This window comes from Henckelia pumila, chromosome 1 (assembly GCF_033568475.1).
Source record: "Henckelia pumila isolate YLH828 chromosome 1, ASM3356847v2, whole genome shotgun sequence".
NCBI classification, from domain to species: Eukaryota; Viridiplantae; Streptophyta; class Magnoliopsida; order Lamiales; family Gesneriaceae; genus Henckelia; species Henckelia pumila.
In genome coordinates, this window is record NC_133120.1 from 131,465,443 (window position 1) to 131,490,912 (window position 25,470).

Consider the following 25,470-nt stretch of genomic DNA (forward strand, 5'->3'; position numbering starts at 1 on the left):
TTAAACACACAATGAAAAAGTTAGTCGTTGATCAAAAAAAAAATTAATTAAGGAATTTTATAGTTTGAATAATAAAGTTTCTTTGTGTTCCGATATTTGGAGTGATCATTGGCAAAGTTGTTCATATATGGGTATTGCATGTCATTGGATTGATAATAATTGGAACATTCAAAAAAGGTTGCTTGCATATAGATGTTTCAACGAATCACACACGACACAAAATATTTCGCAACTTATATTTGTTATTTTAGAAGAATATGGTCTAACTACCAAAGTTTTTTCAATGTCTTTTGATAATGCTAGTGCAAATACTTCTAGTATTAGTGAGCTTATTGAAATATGTAAACCATCACTAGGTGACAAATTTTTTCATATTAGATGCACATGTCATATTTTAAATTTGTGTGTTCAAGATGGGCTTAAAAATTTAGGCACACATATTCAACCAATTAGAAACGCTATTCATTAATTATGGACGCACCTCCAAGTTATGAAGCAATGAGGAAAATTTTGTAGAATAAATGGTATGAATCCTAAGCGGTTTGCACGAGATGTTCCAACTCGTTGGAATTCAACATATAAATTGATATTATCCTCTTTTGAATATAAAGATTTATTATGTATATTTTTTCATCAATTTGTTCAAGCTCGTGATATTTATTTGTTTTCAAATCAATGGAACATATGCACTAGTATTTGTGAAATTTTAAAAGTTTTTAATGATGCTAGTGACCAATTATCCGGTGTTTATTACTCTACTTCACATTTAGTTTTAACACATTATTGCAACATTGCTTGTATTTTTCATGAACATGTTAATTCTAATGATAGTGCTTTATCTCAATGTATTCTCGTCATGAAAGCAAAATGAGAAAAATATTTTTTGCTCATTCCTGAAATTTTTTTATGTGCTTTTGTTTTAGATCCTAGACTTAAATTAGATGGCTTAAGCGACATGTTAACATTATATTATGAATCTTTGGAGCCTATTGCGGAAACGATTTCTTCTATCTCATTGATTTTGTTTAATATTAAAATTTATTTACTTGATATTTATAATGAATATAACATCAAATATGGTGGACAAATTGTTTCACATGAAACACAATCCACTGCAACTAGTAATGTTTCTTTTAAACTTACTAAAGCACAACTTTTATTAAGGAAACGGACGAAACGTCCACGAGGATCCTTAAGTTCCAGTCAGGAACTTGAGAATTATTTTACCACTACTTTTGATTTTAGTGATACAGATGAGGAAAACTTCGACATTTTGAGATGGTGGTCGCAAAAAACACAAATATATCCAATTTTGGCTATAATGACAAAAAAAATTCTAGCTTGTCCGGTTTCAACAGTTGCAGTGGAGCAAGCATTTAGTATTGGAGGAAATACATTGGACGAGAGACGTTCTAGCTTAAGGCCGGAAAACTAGGAAGCCCAATGTTTGCTCAATGATTGGTCAAAAGCCGCTACTCGAACAAAACATATTCAAAGTGATGAAGAAGACCAAGATGATACCGAAGGAACATCCGAAACTACGACGGGAGGAAATGCGAGTGAAGTAGAATAAAATGTAATAGATTTGTAATATTAAGTCATAAGATATTAAGATGTTGAAATTTTAATATATTGTTTATTTAATAAATGTAATAGATTTTTATTATGAAGATATGAAATATTTGATTGAGATTATTTAAAGAATATATCTTATTAAAAATTTGTTTAAAAATTTAAAAAAAACTAAATTTCGAACCCGGACCGGAACCGGCCATTGGCGGGCCGGTTAAGGGTTGGCTAAATGCCAACCCGAACCCGGCGGGTCCGGACCGGGACCGGATCCCAACCGTGGCCAGATCTAACATAAAGTAGTATTCTCATTCTCTTTTACATAGATATTTGCTTATATTAGTTTTATATACGTAAAGATATGAATTTGCATATAAAGATTCGGAAGCATAAACATCGGACAATTGTAACCACCTTAAAATAAATCACGAGAGCGGCCATCTTCCGTATCCATTTTATCTTCTCTTCTGTATTTTCTCGTGTGTTCTGTTTCGTTTTGGGGAGCATTTGCTGTCAATGGCCGTGGCCGCACAATTCAGTGCCGGTGCGTCGGTATGGGGTCGATTAACGTGTTGGAACCGTAGAAGGGATGTTTCATTGCACCACTCATCAGGGCTTCGAGTTCACCTTCGGGGAGAGAACTCGGGGGAACTGAAAATTACTGATGGTCGACGTTTCGAGGCTTGTTCTCTGTCTTTAGACAACGCAAAAGGGTATCTGAGTCATCCGCTCGTTCGTCGAAAGAGGCACCTCTTGTCAAGGTTCGGTAACCACCGGAGTTCCGATTGTGGGGTGCAGTCCCGTGATGTAGACGAAAGCTCTGCAGTACAAGAAGACGACTTTCTCTCGAATTCAAATGGAGTACACAAGTATGATATCCTTTTACCTTTTACTCCGGGGATCGTTTTGAAAAAAAATACCCTGATCGAAGTGTTTTTTTTTATTTAAAAAAAGATAGGCCTCCCAAGTGTTTTTCATTTTCTCTGGTTCGATTCTCATTTATCAGGGGCACTGTAATTGGCTGGTACATGCGTTAGGGACCAAAATATCCTAATACTGTGTATAGAGAAACTGCTGAAACGGCTGATACATAGTCTCTAACACATCTCAAAAACTAGAAGGCCCCATCTTTAATGCTTTGTGGCAAGCTTTGCACCATGCAAAACATATAGAAGTAAAAAAAGATCATTTTGATTTTTGGTGCAACCTTAACACTGTTGTCTTTTAGGGATTGACGACGAAAGTAGAAAAAAATGTTTAAAAACCTAGATTCGGATGGAGCTTAAGGTAGAATTTCAGTTGCTCCAAAACTTCTACCTGTATAGGCATCAATACACATCGAACATGATGATAACTACTAGTTCTAAAATTTCCAGCTTTAGTCAAATTCAACAATTTTTTTTTGAAAGTACAAATTCAACATTGAGTACATCTAAAAGTAGGAACTGATGCAAGTGGGTTAATCGTAAACATTCGGTTCATTTTTTGGAGCTGTGATATTTATATTTGTGAAAATAATGCAGAACTTCTTTGTTTCTATAAAGACTGAAGTCCGTGGCAGGTATTGATGATTTGGGGCTAAATTTCTTTGCATGTTATTGATCATCTTGTCAATAAAGAGAACTCATGAGTCAGATGAATATACAATATTTATGATGTATCTTTGTGTTAATCTTCATTCTCATCTTTTTGTTTCCAGTGAGTTGAATTGCACTGCTTCTTCTGGGATCATTAACACCGAGGATGACTCGAGGGAAGGTCCCATCAGCACATCTTTGTCAAAAGATGTTAAGCATGAGCTTGTGATGCTGTCTTTACCAGCAATTGGGGGACAAGCCATTGAACCTCTGGTACAATTGATGGAGACAGCATTCATAGGAAATTTGGGTAAGGCTGATGCTTAGGTATTCAACCTGACTTCTGGGTTACATTATCCTGTAATTTTTTCACACGATGTATAGAATTAGCCTTCTACTTTGTATACATGGCATAATTGTGAATATTGCGAGCTTGCATGAAGGTCGATGAGATTAATCCTTACTTAAACTATGGACATGCGCCATGATGAAGAGAATCGAATTTATTTAATTAAATTCTTGAAGTATGATCTGATGTTGTCTTCTACTTTGACAGCTAGATATTAATATATGAATGCATTATTTTTGTCTTTTTAGTTTGTATTTCTACTTCTCAGATGGTTATTATCCATCACCTTCTGACATTACATTGCTCTCATATTTTACTAGCCTGTTTCTTATTTAGGTTCCGTGGAGTTGGCCTCTGCTGGTGTCTCCATATCTCTCTTCAATATAGTCTCAAAGCTTTTCAATATCCCTCTCCTCAGCGTTGCTACTTCTTTTGTGGCCGAAGATATTTCCAAGAATGCAAGCAGATTTAACACATCCGGTAGATTTGGAATTGTTGGATAACCCGTTTGTTTTGAATAGCAGATGTAAGTTTCTCTTGATGTCAGTGCTCTACTAATTCAACCTAACTTTTCTTTCCTTTTATGGATGCAGAAAAAAAGCTGCAGCTTTCTTCTGTGTCCACAGCTTTGCTTTTAGCTGTTGGCATTGGCATCTTTGAAGCTGTTGCCCTGTCTCTGGGATCTGGACCTTTGTTAAGTTTGATGGGCATATCACCAGTATGCATTTTCCTGTTCTAAATTTCTAGAAATTCTATGAGACTCAATTCTTGACCTTTTGTTAAATTTTATTCCAGGCCGTATTGTACTTTTCATATTTACGTAACCATCTTGACTAATTGTTGCTTACATTTCATTGCTTATCCTGACTTATTTTGGTCTTTCGGCAGTCATTGGCCAAATTCTAATTACATTGTATTAATTTTTTTTGCTTCTATTTTGTGCTAAGAAAAATTTATTAATCCTTGGTTAGAATTTGAAGGCATCTGTCTGGCTTTTGTCACCAAGGGCGTTATGAAAATTTTGATCTCTCTACTTTGCCCCTGGAAGTGGGGAGATCATTCCAGTGTTTATTTGTAGCTAAGACCTGGAGGTCAAAATATGTTCTCTTCTAACATTTGCTGAATTTAACTTGATCATCATCCTGTTTTTAATCCGAAATCATGGTTGGTGGTTTGGTTATCAAAACACAGTTAATGTTGATTTGCATTTTGTATTACTCCCAAACCTGCTGTGGTTCGCGGCTTTGAAGGAAGAAATCTTAAAAAAAAGATCGCGTATTTGTTCATTTTTTAATGTATAGTGTCTTAGTACGGCTGGCTGATCAATTTGTTCTTGTGCTCCAAAAGTTTGAATTTGATTAAGTTAATGATTATTTGGAGGAGGCAGTAAAATCGCGCTTTGTTATTATTTCATCATTGTGCTCTAACTAATCACCATGTGACGTTCTACTGAACTCATCAGCCACATTTGTCATTTGAATTTACATGCAATATTTTTTTTGTAAGTTTAGCTGCCATTGCAGGTCTCTTCTATGCGTATTCCAGCACAACGATTTCTTCTTCTTAGGGCTCTCGGTGCTCCTGCATTTGTTGTCTCTTTGGCTCTTCAAGGCATTTTTCGTGGTTTCAAGGATACAAAGACCCCTGTGATTTGTTTAGGCAAGCGTTCCTTTACTTTTAGTTTAAGTGTATTCAAACAGGTAGATAACGTGGCCAGTCTTTTTTTTTTTTTTAAATGGGAATCAATGAAAATATTTTCTTGGTAAGAATGATTAAATGGGTTTACAGTGCTGCATGATAAAGGATCTCAGGATGCCATCGTTGTGTGAAATGTTTGATTTCTTCATCGGGACTTTGTGCTGACTTCTATAGTTCATGTGTCGCATGTATATGATTGTTTAAGAAGTTAAGTGCATTTTTCCTTATTTATCTTTGTTATAATTATAATTATAATAGTGACGGGGACTGAGGACCCATAATATTAAGTATACAATTAGTCAATTATTACGTCAATGTAAAAAAAATCCATTTTTCCTAATGACTTGTATGCAAAAGACTCAGTTAAACTTGCAGTTATGATTTGACAAAAAATCCATTCTTTGGTGTGAACTTTGCCCTTAGAAATCAAATGCTTTTTTTTTGCACAATTATATTGTTGTTATGATTTAGCAAATTCATTTCCCAAAACAGTCCTCCTAAAATTATTTTTCACAAAAGACTCTCTTTTGCTGCAGGTTTTGGAAATTTTACAGCTGTGTTTCTCTTTCCATTATTTATTTATTATTGTCAGATGGGTGTTTATGGAGCTGCCATTTCTACCGTTATATCACAGTATGTGTTCATTTTCCATTTGAAGGGCTCAGTTTTTTTAACTCTGTTATTTCTGGGTCAGTATTTGCTTGGCTTGAATATCTAGATTTAATATAATGTTTCTTGTGTCTAGATACCTTGTTACTTTTTCAATGATTTGGAATCTGAATAAGAGAGCTGTCTTGTTGCCTCCAAAACTTGGAGAGCTGCAGTTTGGTGATTATCTGAAATCAGGTATGCATTTTCTCGTGCAATTTTAACTAATTTTTTAAATGCGTTCCGCAGAATTTTATTTGAAGTGCTTCATTTGGCTGATATGAGGGGTTCTTTTGCTAGTTTGTCTTTAGAACTAATAAGCACATTTAAGAAATAATAATAATAATAATAATAACAACAACAACAACAATAATAATAATACATTACTTCCATGTCTTGAAATTTGTTATTCTGTTGATCAAGTCACCACCATGAGGAATATCACAGTTTTAAACACATCGGACATGCTCGTCAGGTTCAGTTACTATGATTTTGATGCCACCATGTTTTTGAATCTGGCATTGACTGTGTTTACCTATGCTTAGAATGCCAAATGAAGATCCCATTTTGCTAGACACACTTCCCAATATCTAGTTTTGTGTTATTTGGCTTGATTCAAATATCATCAAGGAATATGGTACTTGAATGTTTATGGGATCATCTGGTGGTTTCTAATTGGGAGAACACTAGCTGTTCTGCTGACTATGACCCTTGGTACATCGATGGCTGCACGCCAGTTACTATAATTTTGATGCCCCCATGACTTTCAATCTAGCATTGACTGTGTTTACCTATGCTTAGAATGCCAAATGAAGATCCCATTTTGCTAGATACACATCCCAATATCTAGTTTTGTGTTATTTGGCTTGATTCAAATATCATCAAGGAATATGGTACTTGAATGTTTATGGGATCATCAGGTGGCTTTCTAATTGGGAGAACACTTGCTGTTCTGCTGACCATGACCCTTGGTACATCGATGGCTGCACGCCAGGGCCCTATCGCGATGGCTGCTCATCAAATATGCTTACAAATATGGCTTGCTGTATCACTTCTCACAGATGCACTTGCTACTTCGGCTCAGGTTAATTTTATGGTTTTACCCCCTTTTCTGTCTTTTGTTTTTATAGGTCTCTTTTATCCTTTCCCAACTCATTAAGTTGAGCCATCTGTCCAGGCCTTGATTGCTAGTTATATATCAAGAGATGATTACAGGACTGTGAGGGATCTCACACAATTTGTGTTAAAGGTACTTGTGTTCTTATTCAGTAGGTCCTTAGGTGAGTTTAAGTTTCCTTGCATTACCGATTCAAATTGTTTTCCTGATTAAGCTTTATTTTTGTGTTTCTAGATAGGTTTTGCCCTAGGTGTTTTCTTAGCTCTGGTTCTGGGTGTTTCTTTTAGTTCTTTGGCTAAATTTTTTACGAAGGACACACAAGTACTAGGTATTGTTGGAACTGTTACTTTGGTAAGTAATAAATCCATTTCTTTCTGGAAGCATTCTTGTTAAGGCAGAAACAACCGTGTATCCTGACATGATATTGCTGCAAATGGTGCAGTTTGTGAGTATCAGCCAACCTATAAATGCTCTAGCTTTTATATTTGATGGACTCCATTACGGTGTTTCGGATTTCCCTTATGCAGCACGTTCAATGGTAATAATCTTTACACTGATAAAGCTTGAATAAATGGGAAAAAAAGCTCACATACATGCATGCATGGTTGTAAAATGCAGATGGTGATTGGGGCTGTCTCTTCTGCATATCTGCTAAGTGCCCCTACCATCTTCGGACTTCCAGGTGTTTGGTCAGGCTTGACTCTCTTCATGGGACTGAGAATGGTGGCTGGATTTATCAGGTGAAACGTGTGGTTTATCTATTATCTTGAAATGCCGCTCTTTCATTCTGACAAGTTTTATGCGGTTTTTGCCAAATCCCATTAACAAGTTCATCATACGAAATAAATTTTTTTTTATACGAGTAAAACATCATTGGCTTGAAGATGAGAAGCTAAAAAATTCAACACAGCCATTTGTAAACTATATTTCTTCTACTTTCAGGTTATTGTCACATAGAGGTCCGTGGTGGTTCCTGCACGTCAAAGAGGCCAAGGTTAATTCCGAGCTGTTCAAGTTGTTGTATAGGATGGATCTTTTAATTATTTTTATCAAAATAGTACTACTTATCCTCTTGTTTTGTGACTTTCAGGTCATTGGGTGAGAAATTGAGATGGATGGAGGAATGTATGGTAGTGTTTGGGAGAGCTTCTAGCACTTCTCAATTTTTTCTTAGCAAAATTTTGAAATTTTGTTAAGAAAAAGCCGAAAAATGCTTTCTAAAAGCTCTCTCAAACAATACCTATGCATATGAGGAGCAACTGATTGAATACAAGACTTGCTAGGCAGCAGGATGCCCGTCGAGAACTTCATGAATTCGAGATCCGATACACCGTATGCAGCACCAGAGGAAATGGAGTATTGGGTTTTCTTGTTTGAGGCAGATGTCCAGGTAGTTTAAGATGATGATGAGATATGATACCACTACCATCGGTGGCGTCATATGGATCTTCCTCAAAACATCAAATTTTGAAGTAGGAGACGGGAAACACCTTCACTTGTTCATACTTAGAGACCAAGTGTTAGCCTATGTTTGAGGTTTTGACTGAACAAATAACATTCATCTTAATTTACAAAATTCGCACCATGTGACAAGATATAATGGTGTACTATCAACCAATTATGAATTAAACATCATGTTAAAACCATAACATGATAAATCTCAATAAATTGACTTCCGCCAAGATTCATGTTCCATTGGTTCGAAAATTCAAAAATTTCGGCAATTTGCACATCATTATTTGACAAAACACAAAAATTGATATATATAATCAGATCATTACAATAATGAAGTGTGGAAATATGGAGAAAGTCAGTCGAGATTTGCTATGACGGCATCCACAACTTCTTGTGTGGTACTTTGTCCACCAAGATCTTTTGTACGGTATTTACCTTCAGATATTACACGCTTCACAGAGGTCTCTAGTCTGTCGGCAAATGAAGGGAACTGCAGGTGTCTCAGCATCATAGCCGACGAAAGCAGCAAAGCTACGGGGTTCGCCTTCATTTGTTCTACCACTTTCTCGTTTCCTACATTTCCTGCAGAGGCACCTTGTTCGAATATGGCATGATCGGCACCGACGTTCCCTGAAAGGGAACAAACCATTGAATATCTCTTTTAATCAGGATGATATCATTCGTCTTAAATCAAATCGATATAACAGATGCACATCCGTAAGCAAACATTGTTAACAGATGAGGTGGAGTATAACCACGTTTTTTGGTTCTAAATTTTTCGTGGTTGGTGCTCGAGGGTTTCAATTTCACAAAAATGGGCGATTGGAAATTATGAGCTTTGAGTTCAAGATTAGTTGCACCATGCATTGTCTTGGGAATTGGGATCAAGTAAAATTCGTCCTTTTCATCTTGAAAGAGGAAAAGCTCTCAACAGACTCATGATGCATACCTCCGGGCATGACACCAGTACCTCCAGCAATTCCAGCAGCTATATTTGCAACCAGATTCCCATAAAGATTAGGAGTCACCTGCGAAACGCAACATTGCTCGCTTACAAGGCATTACGTTACCCTACCAACACCTATACACAAAAACGAAAGAACAAAACAGGACACCCATGAATGAGGAGGGAGGAGTAGGTGAAGGGAAGAAGAAAGGCATGATAAACGCCTCCCCCTGCCTCTCACCTTTCCTAAAACATTACTAATAAGTGGGGAAGGCGACACATCACGATAAAGTACCACCAGGGACTTTATCCAAATTATAATTTGATTTATTAAAACAGAATGACATACTAACTAGAAGATTTTCAAGCTGGATCTACGAGCTCGACAATAAATCGATAAAATGGTTACAGATCTTCAACCAGTTGATAATGCAGCTTATAATTTAAACTCGACAGAATAACACTAGCAGGATGAATAAATCCCTTACCATGACATCAAATTGCTCCGGCTTGGAAACAAGTTGCATAGAGCAGTTATCCACTATCATCTCATTGTACTGAATGCTAGGGTATTTGTTAGCAATTTCCCGGCATGATTCTAGAAATAAACCATCTGCAAGTTTCATAATATTTGCTTTGTGCACGGCAGTCACTTTCTTCCGGTTGTTGAGATAGGCATATTCAAAGGCATATTTTGCAATTCTCTCTGAACAGAACTTTGTTATCACCTAGCATTTGGGCTAAATGAGGAACAAAACTATATGAAAATTTTAAAAGGTTCTAAAGCATGTTGGTAAACACAAACTAGAAAGAAATATGAAAACATTATATTCTACAACAACGCCATAAAAACTTTTATTGGATGTTCTAATTTCTAAAAAGCGAGGTACTGACACACACATCAGAAAGATAAATAAAAACACAACCTACATATACAAGAAGGTAATCTGCAGCCTTTCCCAGCCAGCAGGATAAGTACACTACACAGTGATGAACTAAAAAGGGAACAGAGAGGTTCCAATGTTCCATGGAAGGAGAATAATGATGACACTAAACAGAAATGAACTAATAAAAAACAGAGGGTTCATGAAGGTAAAATGAGGAACAAATCACACCAATTCCAAGTTGTGTAAAATTTAAAACACATAATCAACAGGAGGTGACTGGCCTGCAACATTATCTTATCGGTTAGCAGGTGAGATGCCATTGATAGCATGAAGTTATGGCAGGTGTTAAAAAGGGGAAAACCATGCAATGGTGCACAAATAAACGTAAGGATTTTAATTAACAAGTTCCATAGACAAATGACCTAGTTATCCCAATGAAAATGAATACAAATTTAATAACGCTAAGGCTCAACCTCAATTCATTATTTGATAAAACGAGCTCATCTTTCTAGGCTTCCAGAAGCCGGCAAAAGAATTACAAAAAAAAAAAAAGAAGAAGCCACTTTAGCATGTTAACCATCTCATGTGCTGCTACTGACTGAACGATGTTCACGTTTATGATTTAGATTGAACTTCAATCTTGGATAAAATTTGTTTACAGGCCTTGAAAAAGATATCCTTCTCATATGCGTCGTTCTCATTTAGTTGGCGTCAAATAATTTCTTAACTTCGTTCATAGATTCAGCCATTTAGGAATCTCGCCCATTAACAAAAAGCCTCTATCTTTATCAATTATAATAAAACAAATCAACATCACAAACTTCTCTTAAATCCTCCAATTTCCACAATTAGAAGGTTGCAAAACGAATTTACCAAAGTTGGTACGTATTGATATAGCAGGAATATATATTTTTTCTTAAATAAAAGCATAAATCTTTATTAATTCAATTTCGGGCTATAGAGTTCTAAAGCTGGAGATCTGGCATAGCCATCTTTGACCAGTACACTTCATGAAGGTTAACAGTTAGGAGCTTCTGTTTTCTTTGTTAAGGCACCTTACTTTTAACAAATCAAGTTGAATTCTTGCTATCTTTTAACCCCTCATTCCTTTTCCCATTTTTGTTGCTCCTCACCATGAATAGGTGATAGGATCCAGGAAATTGCCAACAGTCAACAATTGCTAGTGGAACTAAATCCTGATTGATATTATTAGAAGTTGAAAAGTATATCTGTTTAATTTTCCTTCCAACCTTTTAGACAACCGTCAATAGTAAAAAAAAAAAAAAAGAAGGAAAAAAATCACGGAAATTCTACAATCAGCTAAAACCCAATAGCAAAAGCAAAAATATAACGCAGCACCATAAAAAAGTAACCACACATTAAAAAAACACGTATAGTACAAAACTACCTTGAGGCTTTCGACCACACCAGGAACAACCTCATGCTCGAGGCCCGAGTATTCACCCTCAGTATTCTCCCTGATGACGACAATATCTACGTCATGGTGGCGCGTTGGAAGCCCCTGAAGATTGAAGCAATGGACGAGTGAAGCGTAGAGATCGAGCTCCTTCCTCAAAAGCATATTGATTGAGCTGACTCCTCCGCCCACCGGGGTCCTAAGTCCACCCTTAAGACACACCTTATTCTTCTTAATCGATTCGATCACCTCGGGAGGGGCGGCCTTCATGTCGCCGTGGATGTCGTACTTCTCGAAGTAGACGGGAGCGTGCATGGCCTCCATGACCTGCTCGACAGCACCGGTAACGAGAGGGCCGATCCCGTCGCCGGGAATAAGGGTGACAGCCCGAGGGGTCCCGTCGCCGGGGCGGGGCATGTAGGTGACCGATCGTGTGGAACGGAGGTGGCTGAGGATTCGTCTAGACATTTGATTAGTTTGCTTGGAGAAGGAAATTCAAGTGATTAGGGTTCGTATTGCGCGGATGAATTGAATCAAACAAAGATTTTAGGGTTCAGAGATGAAAGAGCTAGGGAATAAGGAGTGGAATGGGAGTGTCTCAATTTGCTTCGAGGGGGATTCGCATTTCATCGACTAGCATAATATAGTAATTTAATAACAAATTAATTAATTAATTAATACTTTAAAATGTGGAGAATCAACATTGATTTTATTATTTAAATATAGAGATTTATCAAACCCTTTCCCAAACCTGGAGAGTTGATGTAATGGTGGCAAAGAGACTTGTTAGTACTCGAATCTTTGTGATATTATTCGATCTATTAAAAATTATTATTTTTTATTACAAAAATATTATGTTTTTCTTTGTATATTTAAATCGATTTATCTCACGAATATAAATATAGATATATGAGAACATTAGCTGAAAACCTACTCTCAAATAAAATATTATGTTTTTTTTTTCAATCAACTACTCTTGTTTTTTGCATCCAACCTGTTTTTTTTGTCATTTGATCGATATTTTGATATCAACGAACTAACTTTTATATCATTTCTAGTTATTATAACTTTTTCCGAAAATGAAAATAAATTAATAATAAAATAATTAAGTTTGGAATTAAAAATTTAAAAATAAACATTTATTTATTATGTAACTTCTAATTTTATATTTCATTTTTTTGACGAGTTATATTTCATTTTTTTTTTAATGTATTGTAAATTTGAAAAAAAAAAAGAGTTTTTATATAGTTGTTGAGAAAAAATAGGCTGATAATGAGTTGTTTTTAATTTAAAAATAAAATAAAAAAGAGTTGCGTTCACCTGATATAAAACATTTGCTGTGGTTCTGGGTTCAGTATGTGTTGTTCTTGAGAGTGGCTGCTGACTTGTTTTGAGGGATGGCGGCTGAGTATTCATCGTTGCTGAAGAACAAATTCTGGGTGCTCAGGCATGGAAGAAGCATCCCAAACGAAAAGGGAATAATCATTTCATCTCTGGTAATCGCCATTTATTCACCAACACCACCATGCTCTCCGTTTTTCCGCCATTTCTTGTTAAATTTCCGATTTGTTTGTGATAGGAAAATGGGATTCTTGAAGAATATCGTTTGTGTCCTGATGGGGTTCATCAGGCTCGTTTGGCTGGAGAATCCTTCCTCGAGGCACTCCTCACTCTCACTTTCATTTTTGTTTCGGTGTAGAATCAAAATTGCGTGGCCTATATTCATATTTTGATGATAATGCTATTCCTTGTGTTGCATTGATATCTGATACCATTGAGTCAATGTTGATTGTCTAATTCTATCAGTAAAATAGTTTTTGTCGAGCATTAAGTTAAATTCTTAAAACCTTCTCTTTTGGGAATCGAAGAGTGAGAAGGAATTGTTTTTAATGTTACGAGCTTGACATTGTTGTTGCAGTAGTTGCAGTACTGGTTTTTATAGCTACCATAGGTGCTGTGTCTTTTTTTTTTTTTTTATAAAAAAAAATCTCTTAAATTTCAGAAGTTTCACGATGATCGATCAGTTACTTATTTGTTTTGTAACTCTGAATTCTCTGTGCAGGAAATAAAGAAAAGGAACATTGGGATAGAGCGCATTCGTATATGTTACTCACCATTTTCAAGGACCAGTCATACTGCAAAAGTGGTTGCTTCCGTTCTAAATGTTCCATTTGATGGTCCACAGTGCAAGGTAATTTACTTTTACCTGTTCAATAATGTTTGAGAGTGTATATTCAAAGTTTGAGAAAGAACCAGGCTTGTGTTACATGTTTATCGGCTACCTGGTTTAAGAATGTGTCTTTGTTTTTGAATTTTTTGAACTCTTGATAGAATCACTCCTTGTGTTGAATGAAATGTTGTAATAGTCCATCCCAGGCCTTGCATCGATGTGTGATAATTTATGATTTAGAGAGCAGTTTATTTGTCTTCAACCAGTCACTTGAAAACTCAGTACTTAATGGTGAATGTATACTCTCGTGGAGAAGTGATACATTAATAATTGTTTCCATTTTATATTTCAAGGTTAATAGATGCTTTGTTTTTATCCCAGTAATACTTGTTTAACAGGCTATGGAGGATCTTCGGGAGCGGTTCTTTGGTGGTTCATTTGAGCTGAAGTCCCATGATAAAGTAAATAGCTCGAGGGAGTACTAGCAGATATCATCTCAGATCCAATTTGATTTTCAATATGCTCCTTTTGTGGTTATCATGGAGCTTATGAGTATTAAAGCTCACATTTATTTACAGTCAACCCTCAATTAATTCATGGTAATTGTGTTTTCTTCTCACAGTACCCTGAGATTTGGGCCATGGATGAGAAAGATCCCTTCACGCGACCTGAAGGAGGAGAAAGTGTTGCTGATGTTGTCACAAGGCTGATAAGGGCTTTGGCTAAAATGGAATCAACATTTGAAGGGTAACAATTGACATTATTCTTTTTTCTGCTTTTGTTTTCTATGCTTGTGACATGTTTATCAAGTGATGTTCGATCCATCTGGTAATTGTTAGTGCATTTGGCATCCAATGTCTGCTTCTTTTCCTTTTTTAATACCAGGGAAAACATATTTGGTTAGTGTTTGGGTTGCTTCCAAAAAGTGCTCATGAATTTTTCCTTCACAAAATTTTTATGGATCAAACACTGCCTTAGAGTTGAAACTGCCATCACAAGTTTATTCTCCTAGTTGAATAGGATATACAAAATTTTTACTATCCTTCACAGTGTTTGTTCTGCCCAATAATATAAGTTTGACAAGTTTCACCATTGTGAAAATCTAACAAATTTTCTACTTTGAGAGCGTATGACATCCAAGTGGAAATATTTCATACCGTATGTTGAGTCATTTGAGCAAGCATACACAATTTTAATCACACAGATCCTATTAACAAACACATAATTCCTCTGCAGTTCAGTGAACTTTTTGTCATCTTAAATCGGTTGTTATGTGTATGTCTTTTTGTTTTTTTATAATACTTTATCTTTCACATAATTCAGTGGTTTTAGGCATAAGCTTGGTTCAAAGTCCTTGGATGATTTATATGAGGATGCTATCCGCTCCGTTTTGTAGGTGCACGGTGTTAGTTGTCAGTCATGGAGATCCCTTGCAGATTCTGCAGACAATAGTCAATGCATCTGTGCAGACCACAAGAACTGATGCAAATGACTTGACCTCAAGAATTCAGGAAATCAGTGTCCCTTCTGTCCTGTCACAGCACCGGAAATTTGCTCTAAATACGGGAGAACTTCGTGAATTAGTGTAGTTAATGGCTGGCTTTTTCTTCTTCCCAGAACCTGTTTGCATGAGATGCAGAACCATGCATGCAGTATCTGCCTTTTTTATACACCTCTCTCAATTTTTAGCTTCTTAGAAGCCAGGTGCCAAAAGGCTTTTTTTTTTTTCCTGTCTCAATTTTATCTTTTATTGAATTCTGTTGAAGGGCACAATCATCATAAATAAGTGTAAGTTAGTTGCTCTTGAACTTGTGTCTACAGAAATTTCAGAGTTCAGACCATCCAACACCAACTGCCATTTCCAAAGTACTCAATCATTATATGAGTGTAATGCACATACATAACTAATTACATAAGTGTAATGTACATACAAAACTATATTGTTATAGTTAATACAAACTCAAATCTTGTTTAACACATGCGCCAGATAGATAATTCATTCATGAGTACTTGTGTAGTAATTCTTTCCCCAATTTCATCATTTATGACCAAATTTAGTTCACATGTATGATTATCTTGGATATTGTTGTGAAGCTGTCCACCTCTGAGCGCCTTCTCTGCCTTCCTAAAACTAATAACGCGATGGAGCATAGCAGAAAATTTGAAAGAGAATCATTCAAGGGCAATGGTCATGACAATCATAGCAATGCTGTTTACGGTTATCCGGAGACGTGAGAGATGAACATTAGGTAATTCCTCTTCACCATAAAATCGAGCCTTTTCAAGTTGATTATGTGAATTCTCCTTCGAATGATCATGAACTTGGAGAATGATATTGCTTCTTGTATAGTTTGTAAAAAAATATTGGATCAGCCAGATCAAGGTGATTATGCAGAGAGTATGCCCTTCCATTATGGCTCTGTTTTCACCAAACAAAGGTACTTTATTATGAACATGGAAAGTCCAGATTTCATTTTCTGTTGTGAACTTAATTTCTTGATGGTTTCATCCCCAGTTCTTGTGAGAATATGAATACTGATTGTGGCTTGGCTTCCAAACACTTCAAAACAATTTTCATGTCCTTATTAGCTTGGGCTTGTTGTGGCGTATACAAGCCACTGATGGTTATCCAACGTGATGATCGGGCGAACGGGTTTTTATTTCGTTTCTGCATGATCCAACTTCTATCTCAGCTGCATGCATCATATCTGTTTTATCAGCAGATGTTTCATCAATATTTCCATCATAGATGTTAACTTCGTTGTCCCAAATCCTTTGATGAAGTTTGAAGATTTTAGACGAGAAAAGACCCTTGGTTTACACAACTCATGAATTTGATGTTTTACACTACACCAAACTATAATAATTAATAAATTTGTTAGATATACGTTATTCTGATGCACCTACACTTAATTGGATAAAATAACATCCACACTAGTCCATATATCTGTCTTTTCGTAAGCTACCCGATATTATTATCCAAATCTTATGTATAACGTACCAATAGCATGTTCTTTAAAATTTTAATGGAACTCTATAATTTAAGGGATATTTTTATTTCGATTGTGCAAATGACTTTCATGAGTACATTTGCCACATAATCAAGACTTTTTTTAAAAAAAATTATTATCAATCAATAATTGAAGCAATTAATGGCATAAAAAGCTTCAATCGTTATGAAAGTCAACAACCTCAACGTACCCCATTGCATTGCCGGAGGCCGGGAATATATATGTATTTGGATCGAGTTGTTCATGTGAAACCAAGAACTTCATACCCATTGTGTCAAACTCATTTTAATCGTTCGACTTGATGATGATTTAGGATGATTTTAACGTTTTTTTTCCCATAAAATCTCGAATTTGAGAACCAATTATAAGTTTATATTCAACCCCGAGTTAAGGAAACCCAATCCAAAACATCTCATTTACGAAGACTTATGTCACTCAAGCTATTATTGATGTCTTTGTTTTTCTTAAAGATAAGACATTTTTTTATGTCCTATATAACACGATACATTCATATATATATTTATTTGTTTGTGTGTGTAAGTTTTTGTGCAAATGGATGGATAGAAAATTGTGAAAATATGGTTTATTGATCGAGTTGTAACGAAGAAGATGGATGATTAGTTGTAGCCACATCAGATGCTTAGAAGAATTCGTGATTATATTAATATTGTAATGTTAAAATATATGTACATGCTTGTTTCGTCCACTATAAATAATTGTTATCATCATCAAAGATGAAGAATGTGGCAGGCAGGTTTTGAATCTTTAATCCACATCTACACTAAACCCCCATATTATTAAAATGACAAATTTTCAAATTATGAATATTCCATGCGATCCTTTTCCATTGCAAGTAACACGGAAAATTTGGCTTCTGCCGCAAATATATTACTTGTATAATCTATCTGAAACTGACACATAAGTGCGTCATCAAACAACAATAATTGAGGTTTGACTACTCATACTTTATTTTAATTGTACTAATTATGTGACAACGTCATCAATTGTTTTTTTTTAAAAAGAACATAAACACACATATATTGTATTTTTGAAAAATTACAGTTTTAGTGTTATGAGTCGTTGAATCGCAGTTTCAGTTCATTATTATTTTTAATTTCTCCCCTCTAATTTTTTATTTATTTATGAAGTTCTAATATGGCATCGATGTGATATTAAACATGACCCATGAAATATACACATTATCATTAGCACACTTACCCAAAAAAAATTTAAAAATTGCAAGAGTGTTGGCGTTTGTCATCAGGATTAGTGTGTTTTGATTAAGAATGACCATACGATCGGTTAACTGTCCGTACTGAATCGAAATTAAAAATTCGATTTGGAATCAAAAATTCGGTTCGATTTTCGGTTTTTGATTTTTTGAATTTTCAAGTTTTTCTTCTGGTTAACCGAATCGAACCAAACCGAAAATCTCTTTTTTATTTTTAAATTTTTTTTGCATTTTTTAAATCATTTTTTTATTTTTCATTAATAAAATAAATAACAATAAAAATAAAAATAAAAATAAAAATAAAAATAATAAAAAATTGAATTTTCGGTTAAAGCCGAAAACCAAACTGAAAAACCAAAAAAAATTGCGGTTTTCAACCAAACCGTTAAATTCGGTTCGGATTTCAAACGACCGAATTTTCGGTTCGGTTCGGTCAAAAATACACACCCCTACTCGATTTTTGGGTGGGGTTAGAAATCCTTTTGAGGGAAAAAAAAAGGTTAAATGGCCAAAAATTGAAACATGCACTAAATTTAATTTAATATAAATGATCAAATAGATAAGAGATGAAACATTTATGGCTTATGAGTTATGACCGAAGATGGAAATTTCTTTAACCTTATTGCTCAGTGGTCTATCAGATGGGATCCATCACAGGTTGAGGCCGGCCCATGATTCTGGCCCGGACCACCATCCTATTCCATAACCAAGAAATGAATGGAATATTCTGACTGATTCCAGATTTCCAGTATAAAGTGAGTATATTCAATCCCAGCTTAAATTTTCAACATAAATTAAAAAATATTTATAACAAATACTTAGAAAAAATCAAACTTTGTATTGTTATTATATTTATTTATGACGTTCAAAGCCATCCCATTGGCTGGGAGTCGTTGACAACCTTATAGATACAACCAATCCCAAAATCTGACGTCATAAATATAATTTATATATTATATATATATCTATAAAACTTTCCGTAGCAAAAATCATTTTTATGAGACGAATAATTGATACATCACATTAAAAAAATATTATTGTTCATTGCAAGTATAGATCTGATCAACCCGTTTTTAACGAAGATTTATTCAGAGCGCACTGAAAGATAGGGGTTGCGGGTTCCCACGTCACAAAAAAAAAAATTAATAAGTAATATTTACAAAACAAAGAATCATAATTAAAACTACTATTAATTTGAGATACCTCGTCATGTACAACCCATATTTAAATTCAAAAAAAAAAATGAAAAGAAAACCTTAAAGGTTTTGATTGTGCTTTAGTTGTGAGTATTTGAGAATAATTAAAATGTAAGTGAGACATTCTTCCACTCACATGTACCTTTAATTATAATATATTAGTAGCTTATCACACTTAACTAACATGGATTAAGCTTCTTAAGCAAATAAGCATTGCTCCTTGGTTGTGCATAAGCACTAGCGATTAAAGTATAATATAGTAATCATCGACACACTTATAATAAAAATATATATATTTATTTATTGTTTGGTACGTCAGATATTGGAGGGGCTACTCATAAGTGAGATGCGGTGAACCGAAGCTGATATTATCAAATAGAGGCAGCGAATGTCATGTCCCTATGAGGATTTTGAGAGCCATCCATACATATATATAGATACATACACAAATACATAAAAATATCGTTTAATTCATGGAGGTGAGTACTCGATTCATATCTGAAAATAATAATACTTTTGATATAAACGTAAAATAGTCTTATAAGAATTTTTGTATATTTATTTTACTCACTCGTTCGATTACATTATATTGCCAAATATTTGATGGTTTTAACGAAAATTATATCTAATAATACTAATATAACTTTAATATTTTAAAACGTATAATAACTTAATAAAATGACGATAGAAACGAGGCTAGACAATAAAAAATGATTGGAATGGATATCATCGCCAATTGGGCACTATTTAAACGAGAAATGATTAAAAAGAAAATTATCAGCATATTACGTAAAACATTTCTTTTTTTGGACAGACAAGCAAGCTATTTTGATCTGCATTTCATGATAATAAGAATATAGAACATAAAAAAAGTCAACATCTATGTAAGTATTTATCAAAAGGGGTTAAGGGTAGGGATTCTTCCACTTTTTTTGTACGATTTCACTGCCACCCAAATAAAGCAATAAACAAGAGTGAGAGATTCTTCATACTGTCTCTCCATCACACACGCCCACCCCAAAAAAAAAAAACAGAGAGGGAATTGAAAAGTCACAGCCCGGAAAAAACCTGAAATTTTTAAGGGAAAGTGAGGGAAAGAAGAGGACATGGACATGCATGAAGGGAAAATATATCTATACTAACCAAAAATTTTCTTCAAAGATTAATTATTTGCTTGTCCAACATCCAAGTGAGATCCTTTTCACTTTCTGTTCTTAAAGTTTTATTTCATATATATATATATATATATATATATATATATATATGCACTTTCCCTTTATGTGGGATGGTGTTGAATCCTTTCTTTTCTTGATTTCAGGTGTACCGATAATTTCCATGTAGAATATGTGTATCATAGGAAGAGATTGTACCGTCTTTTCGGGTATGTTTGAGCTGATCCACAACTGGTTTGTTTTAGAAAATGTTCTTTTTGAATTCAGTGTCATGTTTGCCTTGTGTATGTGTATATGCGTGTGTGTGTTTGTGTTCGGGTTTCTTTGCATTTAAGGTGTATGATGGATGGATGATTCAGGTTTATGATATGTTCTGAAATGGAAGATTGAAAGCAGAAGCTTACTTGTTGTTATTGATGATGGAAGAATTTGGACTCGCCACAGTTGATATCAATCTTATGGATCAGTTCTTGTATGATGGATTCTGGTTAGAGAACTCATACTGCTGATGGATCCAACTTTTGGCAGCCTATTTCAACTCATCGTTTAACTTCTCCTTCATTTATTTTTCCTGCTTCAGACAACGTAGGCAGCTGGAATACGAATCCTCCGAGTCCGGAAAATATCTTGAAACAAACACAAACACAAACATCAGATTTTGTTTCTTGATAATCCGCAAATGGACCGTCGTGATCTTTCTCATCATAGCAGTGAAATCCACTGTTCCATCGGGTTCTTTGAATAAACTCGACATGGAAACGAGGTTGTGGGTTGGAACGGACCGGAACATAATCAATGCACGTGCTCCCGTTTCAGTGAGGAAGAGGTTGGATGAGGCTATTAAACGCCTCAAAGATTCTGTGAGAGATAAAAATGTGCTTATCCAAATCTGGTTTCCTGTGAAGATAAATGGCAGAAGAGTGCTTATAACTAACAACCAGCCATTTTCACTGGATTTAAACTGCAAAAATCTTAAGGAGTACAGGGATGTATCTGAAAATTACCAATTCCCAGCAGATGAGGGGTCGAAAGAGTTTGTTGGGCTGCCGGCAGGGTTTTCTTGAAGAAGTTGCCCGAATGGACTCCTGATGTTCGGTTTTTCAAAAGCGAGGAGTATCCGCGCGTTGTTTACGCTCAGCAGTACAATGTTGGAGGATCACTTGCGCTTCCTGTTTTTGAACTGGGGAGTCGTCGTTGCTGTGGGGGTAGTCGAAATTGTGACGACTAATCAGAGACTCAATTACCGCCCTGAACTTGAAAACATCTGCAGAGCTCTACAGGTGTTTTTTCGTCGCTCTATGTTAGTCTAAGTTTCCTTGATTGCCTTTCACACTCACTTCCATACAGCCTAATAGGAGATGATCAAAGGATGCATGTAAAATAAATTTGTTTTTTCATACAGGCTGTTGATTTGAAGAGTTTTGTTGTTCCAAGTCCCCTCAGTATAGAGGTATGGAACAAGAACATTTCAAGTTTCGTCGTAGTGCTTGATATAACTGAACATAAATTTTAATGCACAAACACAATATTTGATCTCAGGGTTGTGATGAATCTTACCAATCTGCCGTGGCAGAGATCAGGAAATATTGTGAAATATGTGTGCAGTGTGCATGAACTGCCTTTGGCACAGACATGGGCGCCCTGTACTCAACATAATAAACAAGGGTGCCGACACTCGGATGAGAACTATGCACATTGTGTTTCAACTATTGACTCGGCCTGCTACGTTGCTGATCCCCAAGTTTCCGGCTTTCATGAGGCGTGCTCCGAACACCACTTGCTCAAAGGTGAAGGTATTCCAGGGAAAGCCTTCTTGAGTAATAAACCGTGTTTTTCTGCGGACGTGACGTCTTTCAGCAAGACAGATTACCCTCTCTCACACCATGCTAGGGTGTTTAAGTTGTGCGCTGCTGTGGCGATACGACTCAGAAGCACCTACACGGGAAAGTCTGACTTTGTTCTGGAGTTCTTCTTTCCTCTAAAATGCAAAGACTCCGACGATCAGAAGATGCTGCTCGACTCTTTGTTGTCTGTTTTGCATCAAACTTGCCAGAGCCTGAGGGTTCTGTCCCACCAAGCGTTGGCTCAAGAAAACATCAGATAAAGAGACGAGTAGCACCACAGCAGGCAGGTCAGGGGAGGACAAATGGCCAAATTTTATCGCTTCTCGCGCAGAAGAACCTTCTAAAAATGCTCCATCCTGGATCATGAATATAATGGATTCCCAGCAAAAAGGTAAAGGAGTCTCTGTTTCTTTTGATGATGATAGCAAGGAGGAAGGAGGGTTCAGGGTGACAACTCAGTGGGATAATCCTGAAAACTTTTCCCATTCTAGTGGGTATCTTTCCTTAGAGGGGAAAGCAAATGAAAAGAGAAAGACAAAGGCTGAGAAGACCATTAGTTTGCAAGTACTTAGGCAATATTTTGCTGGGAGCCTAAAAGATGCTGCCAAGAGCATGGGGGTATGACAGATCACTGATATATATACTTGAAGCAGTAGCTTTAGTTTTTGAAAATTAACAATCCGTTTTTTACGTTCTTTTCGATTTGCAGTTTGTCCTACGTACTCTGAAGAGAATATGCAGGCAGCATGGGATCACCCGATGGCCTTCTAGGAAGATAAAGAAAGTAGACCACTCATTGAAGAAACTCCAACTTGTGATGGATTCAGTCCAGGGCGCCGAGGGTCCTATTAAGCTCGGTTCTTTCTATAACAACTTCCCCGAATTCGTCTCTCCCAATTCCTCTCCCAAGCTACCTGTGGACGCTTCAAACATGAACATCCAGACTGCTTCAAAGTCACCTACTTCCTCCAGCAGTCACAGCACAAGTTCAAGTTACTGCCTCTCCACTGGGGTGAAACAATCATCTCTCACACTCATTGGAGACGCTTTATCCGCAGAAGAAATGATTGATCAAGGGGTGCTAAAGAGAGCAAGGAGTGATGCAGAATTGCTTCTCCTAGAGGCCCCGCCGATGCCACATAATAGCAGCAGGCAGGCAAAGGACAACGACATAGTCCCTTACAGGATAAAAGCCACTTTCGGAGAAGAAAAGATCCGGTTCAGCCTGCATCCACACTGGAGTTTCAATGATTTAAGAGGAGAGCTTTTCAGGCGTTTCAATGTAGAAAACAATGTGGGTAAAGTTGATATAAAATACCTGGATGATGACTGCCGAATGGGTGCTTTTGACATGCGACGCTGATCTTGATGAGTGTGTTGACATTACACAGATCATCCAAGACCAGAACCATAAAAATTACTGTCATTAATAAAGCTTATAACCAAAGTCTTGGAAGTTCATTTGGTAGTCAATAAATAGTGGCTTCTACACAAATTGGGTTTGGCCTTTAGGGGATTGTTTCACAACCATAGGAGTCTTAGTTTTATTAGACCTATTGCGTGGTGAGATACAAAACTAGTGTGTTAATTGATCTATAAGACTTGTGTGACTCAGACAATATGTAGGAAAAAGCCAAATAAAAAAACAAAAACAACATTGGCACTCAATGTTTCAGTGTCATTGTATCTTTACTCTGTCTATTTGTGTTGAGTTTGAGCTTATATAAATAAATGAAATATGTGCAAGGAGCTAGTCCCTCCATGCTCTACAGATTGCATCTGATATCGTCGTTATCGACGTCATGTTTTTTTTTCGTCGCGTCGTCATTCCATCTCTTGTTTTCTCAGGGATCATCTGTGAGTCCTTTGTGCTGAATGAGTTGTTAATCATTAGTTAAACTCAGGTTGTATCAGTAGAGGTGTATATTAGTTAGCTGACAATTTCAAGTTTACAGAAATAAAAAATTTATGATCAATTTGGTTTACGTAGTTTCCAAACTAGAGCCAAACCACATGCACACGAATGAAATGTTTTTATGAAAGTGTTTTTTTTAAAAAAATTATAAAATGTTTTAAAAGTTGTTTTAATAATAAATATGTGTTTGGATAACTATTCTATGATAACATTTTAACATCACAAAAGTAATGATGTTCATCTTTGTCTTTCATAGTTTCATTCTAAAAATATATCTAAAGTGTTCTTTAAAAATTAAACTTAGAGAACACTTTTTAAAAATATTTTACAAAAAATGTATCCAAACACATACTTTAATTTTTTTTTCATTAATTTATAAAACACTATTAAAATGATTTTGAAAAACGTGGAATAGTGATTGATAAACAATAACCTGTTTACTATGAGTTATTAATTTTGGGATTGAAATAAAGATTGATGGACGAATTACAGTTTTATCCTCCACCATGTTTAATTTTTTATTCATATAATTTGGATTGTATTATTGTTGAATATTGTAAATTATTATTAATTCAAATGTGAGTTATTTTCATTTATCAAAATTATTGAATATAAAATATGTATTTTTTTAAAAATAAATAAAATTGATAAGTTGAGTTTATAAAAAAAAGAAGAGAATTGAGAAGAAAACAAAGAAATTAAATTAGGTATATTAGGATTTTTATGGATTTTTTTTTCACAAATATTGTTCAGGATTATAATTAAAGATGACTAATCTCATGAAACAAGAGTATAATGACATGGCCTTGAGATTTTTGAAAAATTTATTTTTTTGTAAGTAATCAATGGATGAGATTGGATTAATAAGTTCATCCTATGATACTTACCATGCCAAGTAAACACACCCTTACTATATTGCCAAAAACTATGAATTATACGTATTAATTGCATGTGCATTTGGGTTAAAAAATAGTGTAAAAATTAGGGTCAAATTTGGGATATTTATGAAAAATCAATGTGTTTTTTTTTTTTTCATATAATTGATGCATTTATTTTTTGACTCTTTGAATACTACATGTTAATTGATATTTCATCATATTCCTAAAATTTATTCTAAAGAAAACATGAGAAGAAATTATAGATGTAAAGTATTTCTACCATATATTTTTTAAAAATAACTTATTGCCAAACTTTCTAATCATTCTTATTGGGTGGAAAATGGTTGTAAAAATTTGGGTCAAATTTGAAATATTAAATTTGTGAAAAAT

The 25,470-nt window shown here is 35.2% G+C and overlaps 3 protein-coding genes and 1 pseudogene across 3 annotated transcripts; 3 read left to right on the forward strand and 1 right to left on the reverse strand.

The window, feature by feature from the left end:
• The first annotated feature begins 1,951 nt into the window (after nt 1-1,951).
• LOC140887402 (protein DETOXIFICATION 45, chloroplastic-like) lies at nt 1,952-8,536 on the forward strand. Its single transcript, XM_073294633.1, has 14 exons — nt 1,952-2,438; nt 3,269-3,456; nt 3,832-3,975; nt 4,089-4,213; nt 5,019-5,154; nt 5,730-5,826; nt 5,939-6,039; nt 6,762-6,925; nt 7,019-7,090; nt 7,193-7,309; nt 7,401-7,496; nt 7,577-7,698; nt 7,901-7,952; nt 8,049-8,536. Exons 1-14 carry the CDS (start codon nt 2,086-2,088, stop codon nt 8,058-8,060), a joined length of 1,779 nt encoding a protein of 592 aa, XP_073150734.1. The 5' UTR covers nt 1,952-2,085; the 3' UTR covers nt 8,061-8,536.
• A 95-nt stretch (nt 8,537-8,631) lies between these two features.
• Nucleotides 8,632-12,271, reverse strand: LOC140887410 (isocitrate dehydrogenase [NAD] regulatory subunit 1, mitochondrial). The gene is made up of 4 exons (XM_073294648.1): nt 11,655-12,271; nt 9,848-10,087; nt 9,363-9,441; nt 8,632-9,043 (listed from the first exon to the last, which is right to left on the reverse strand). Exons 1-4 carry the CDS (start codon nt 12,129-12,131, stop codon nt 8,769-8,771), a joined length of 1,071 nt encoding a protein of 356 aa, XP_073150749.1. The 5' UTR covers nt 12,132-12,271; the 3' UTR covers nt 8,632-8,768.
• Nucleotides 12,272-12,996: 725 nt separating this feature from the next.
• Nucleotides 12,997-16,239, forward strand: LOC140876163 (uncharacterized). Its single transcript, XM_073280043.1, has 7 exons — nt 12,997-13,159; nt 13,243-13,323; nt 13,726-13,854; nt 14,232-14,294; nt 14,456-14,580; nt 15,230-16,082; nt 16,184-16,239. The coding sequence occupies exons 1-6, from the start codon at nt 13,061-13,063 to the stop codon at nt 15,420-15,422; spliced, it is 690 nt and encodes a 229-aa protein (XP_073136144.1). The 5' UTR covers nt 12,997-13,060; the 3' UTR covers nt 15,423-16,082; nt 16,184-16,239.
• On the forward strand, nt 15,976-23,763 carry LOC140874013 (protein NLP2-like; annotated as a pseudogene).
• Nucleotides 23,764-25,470: the final 1,707 nt, after the last annotated feature.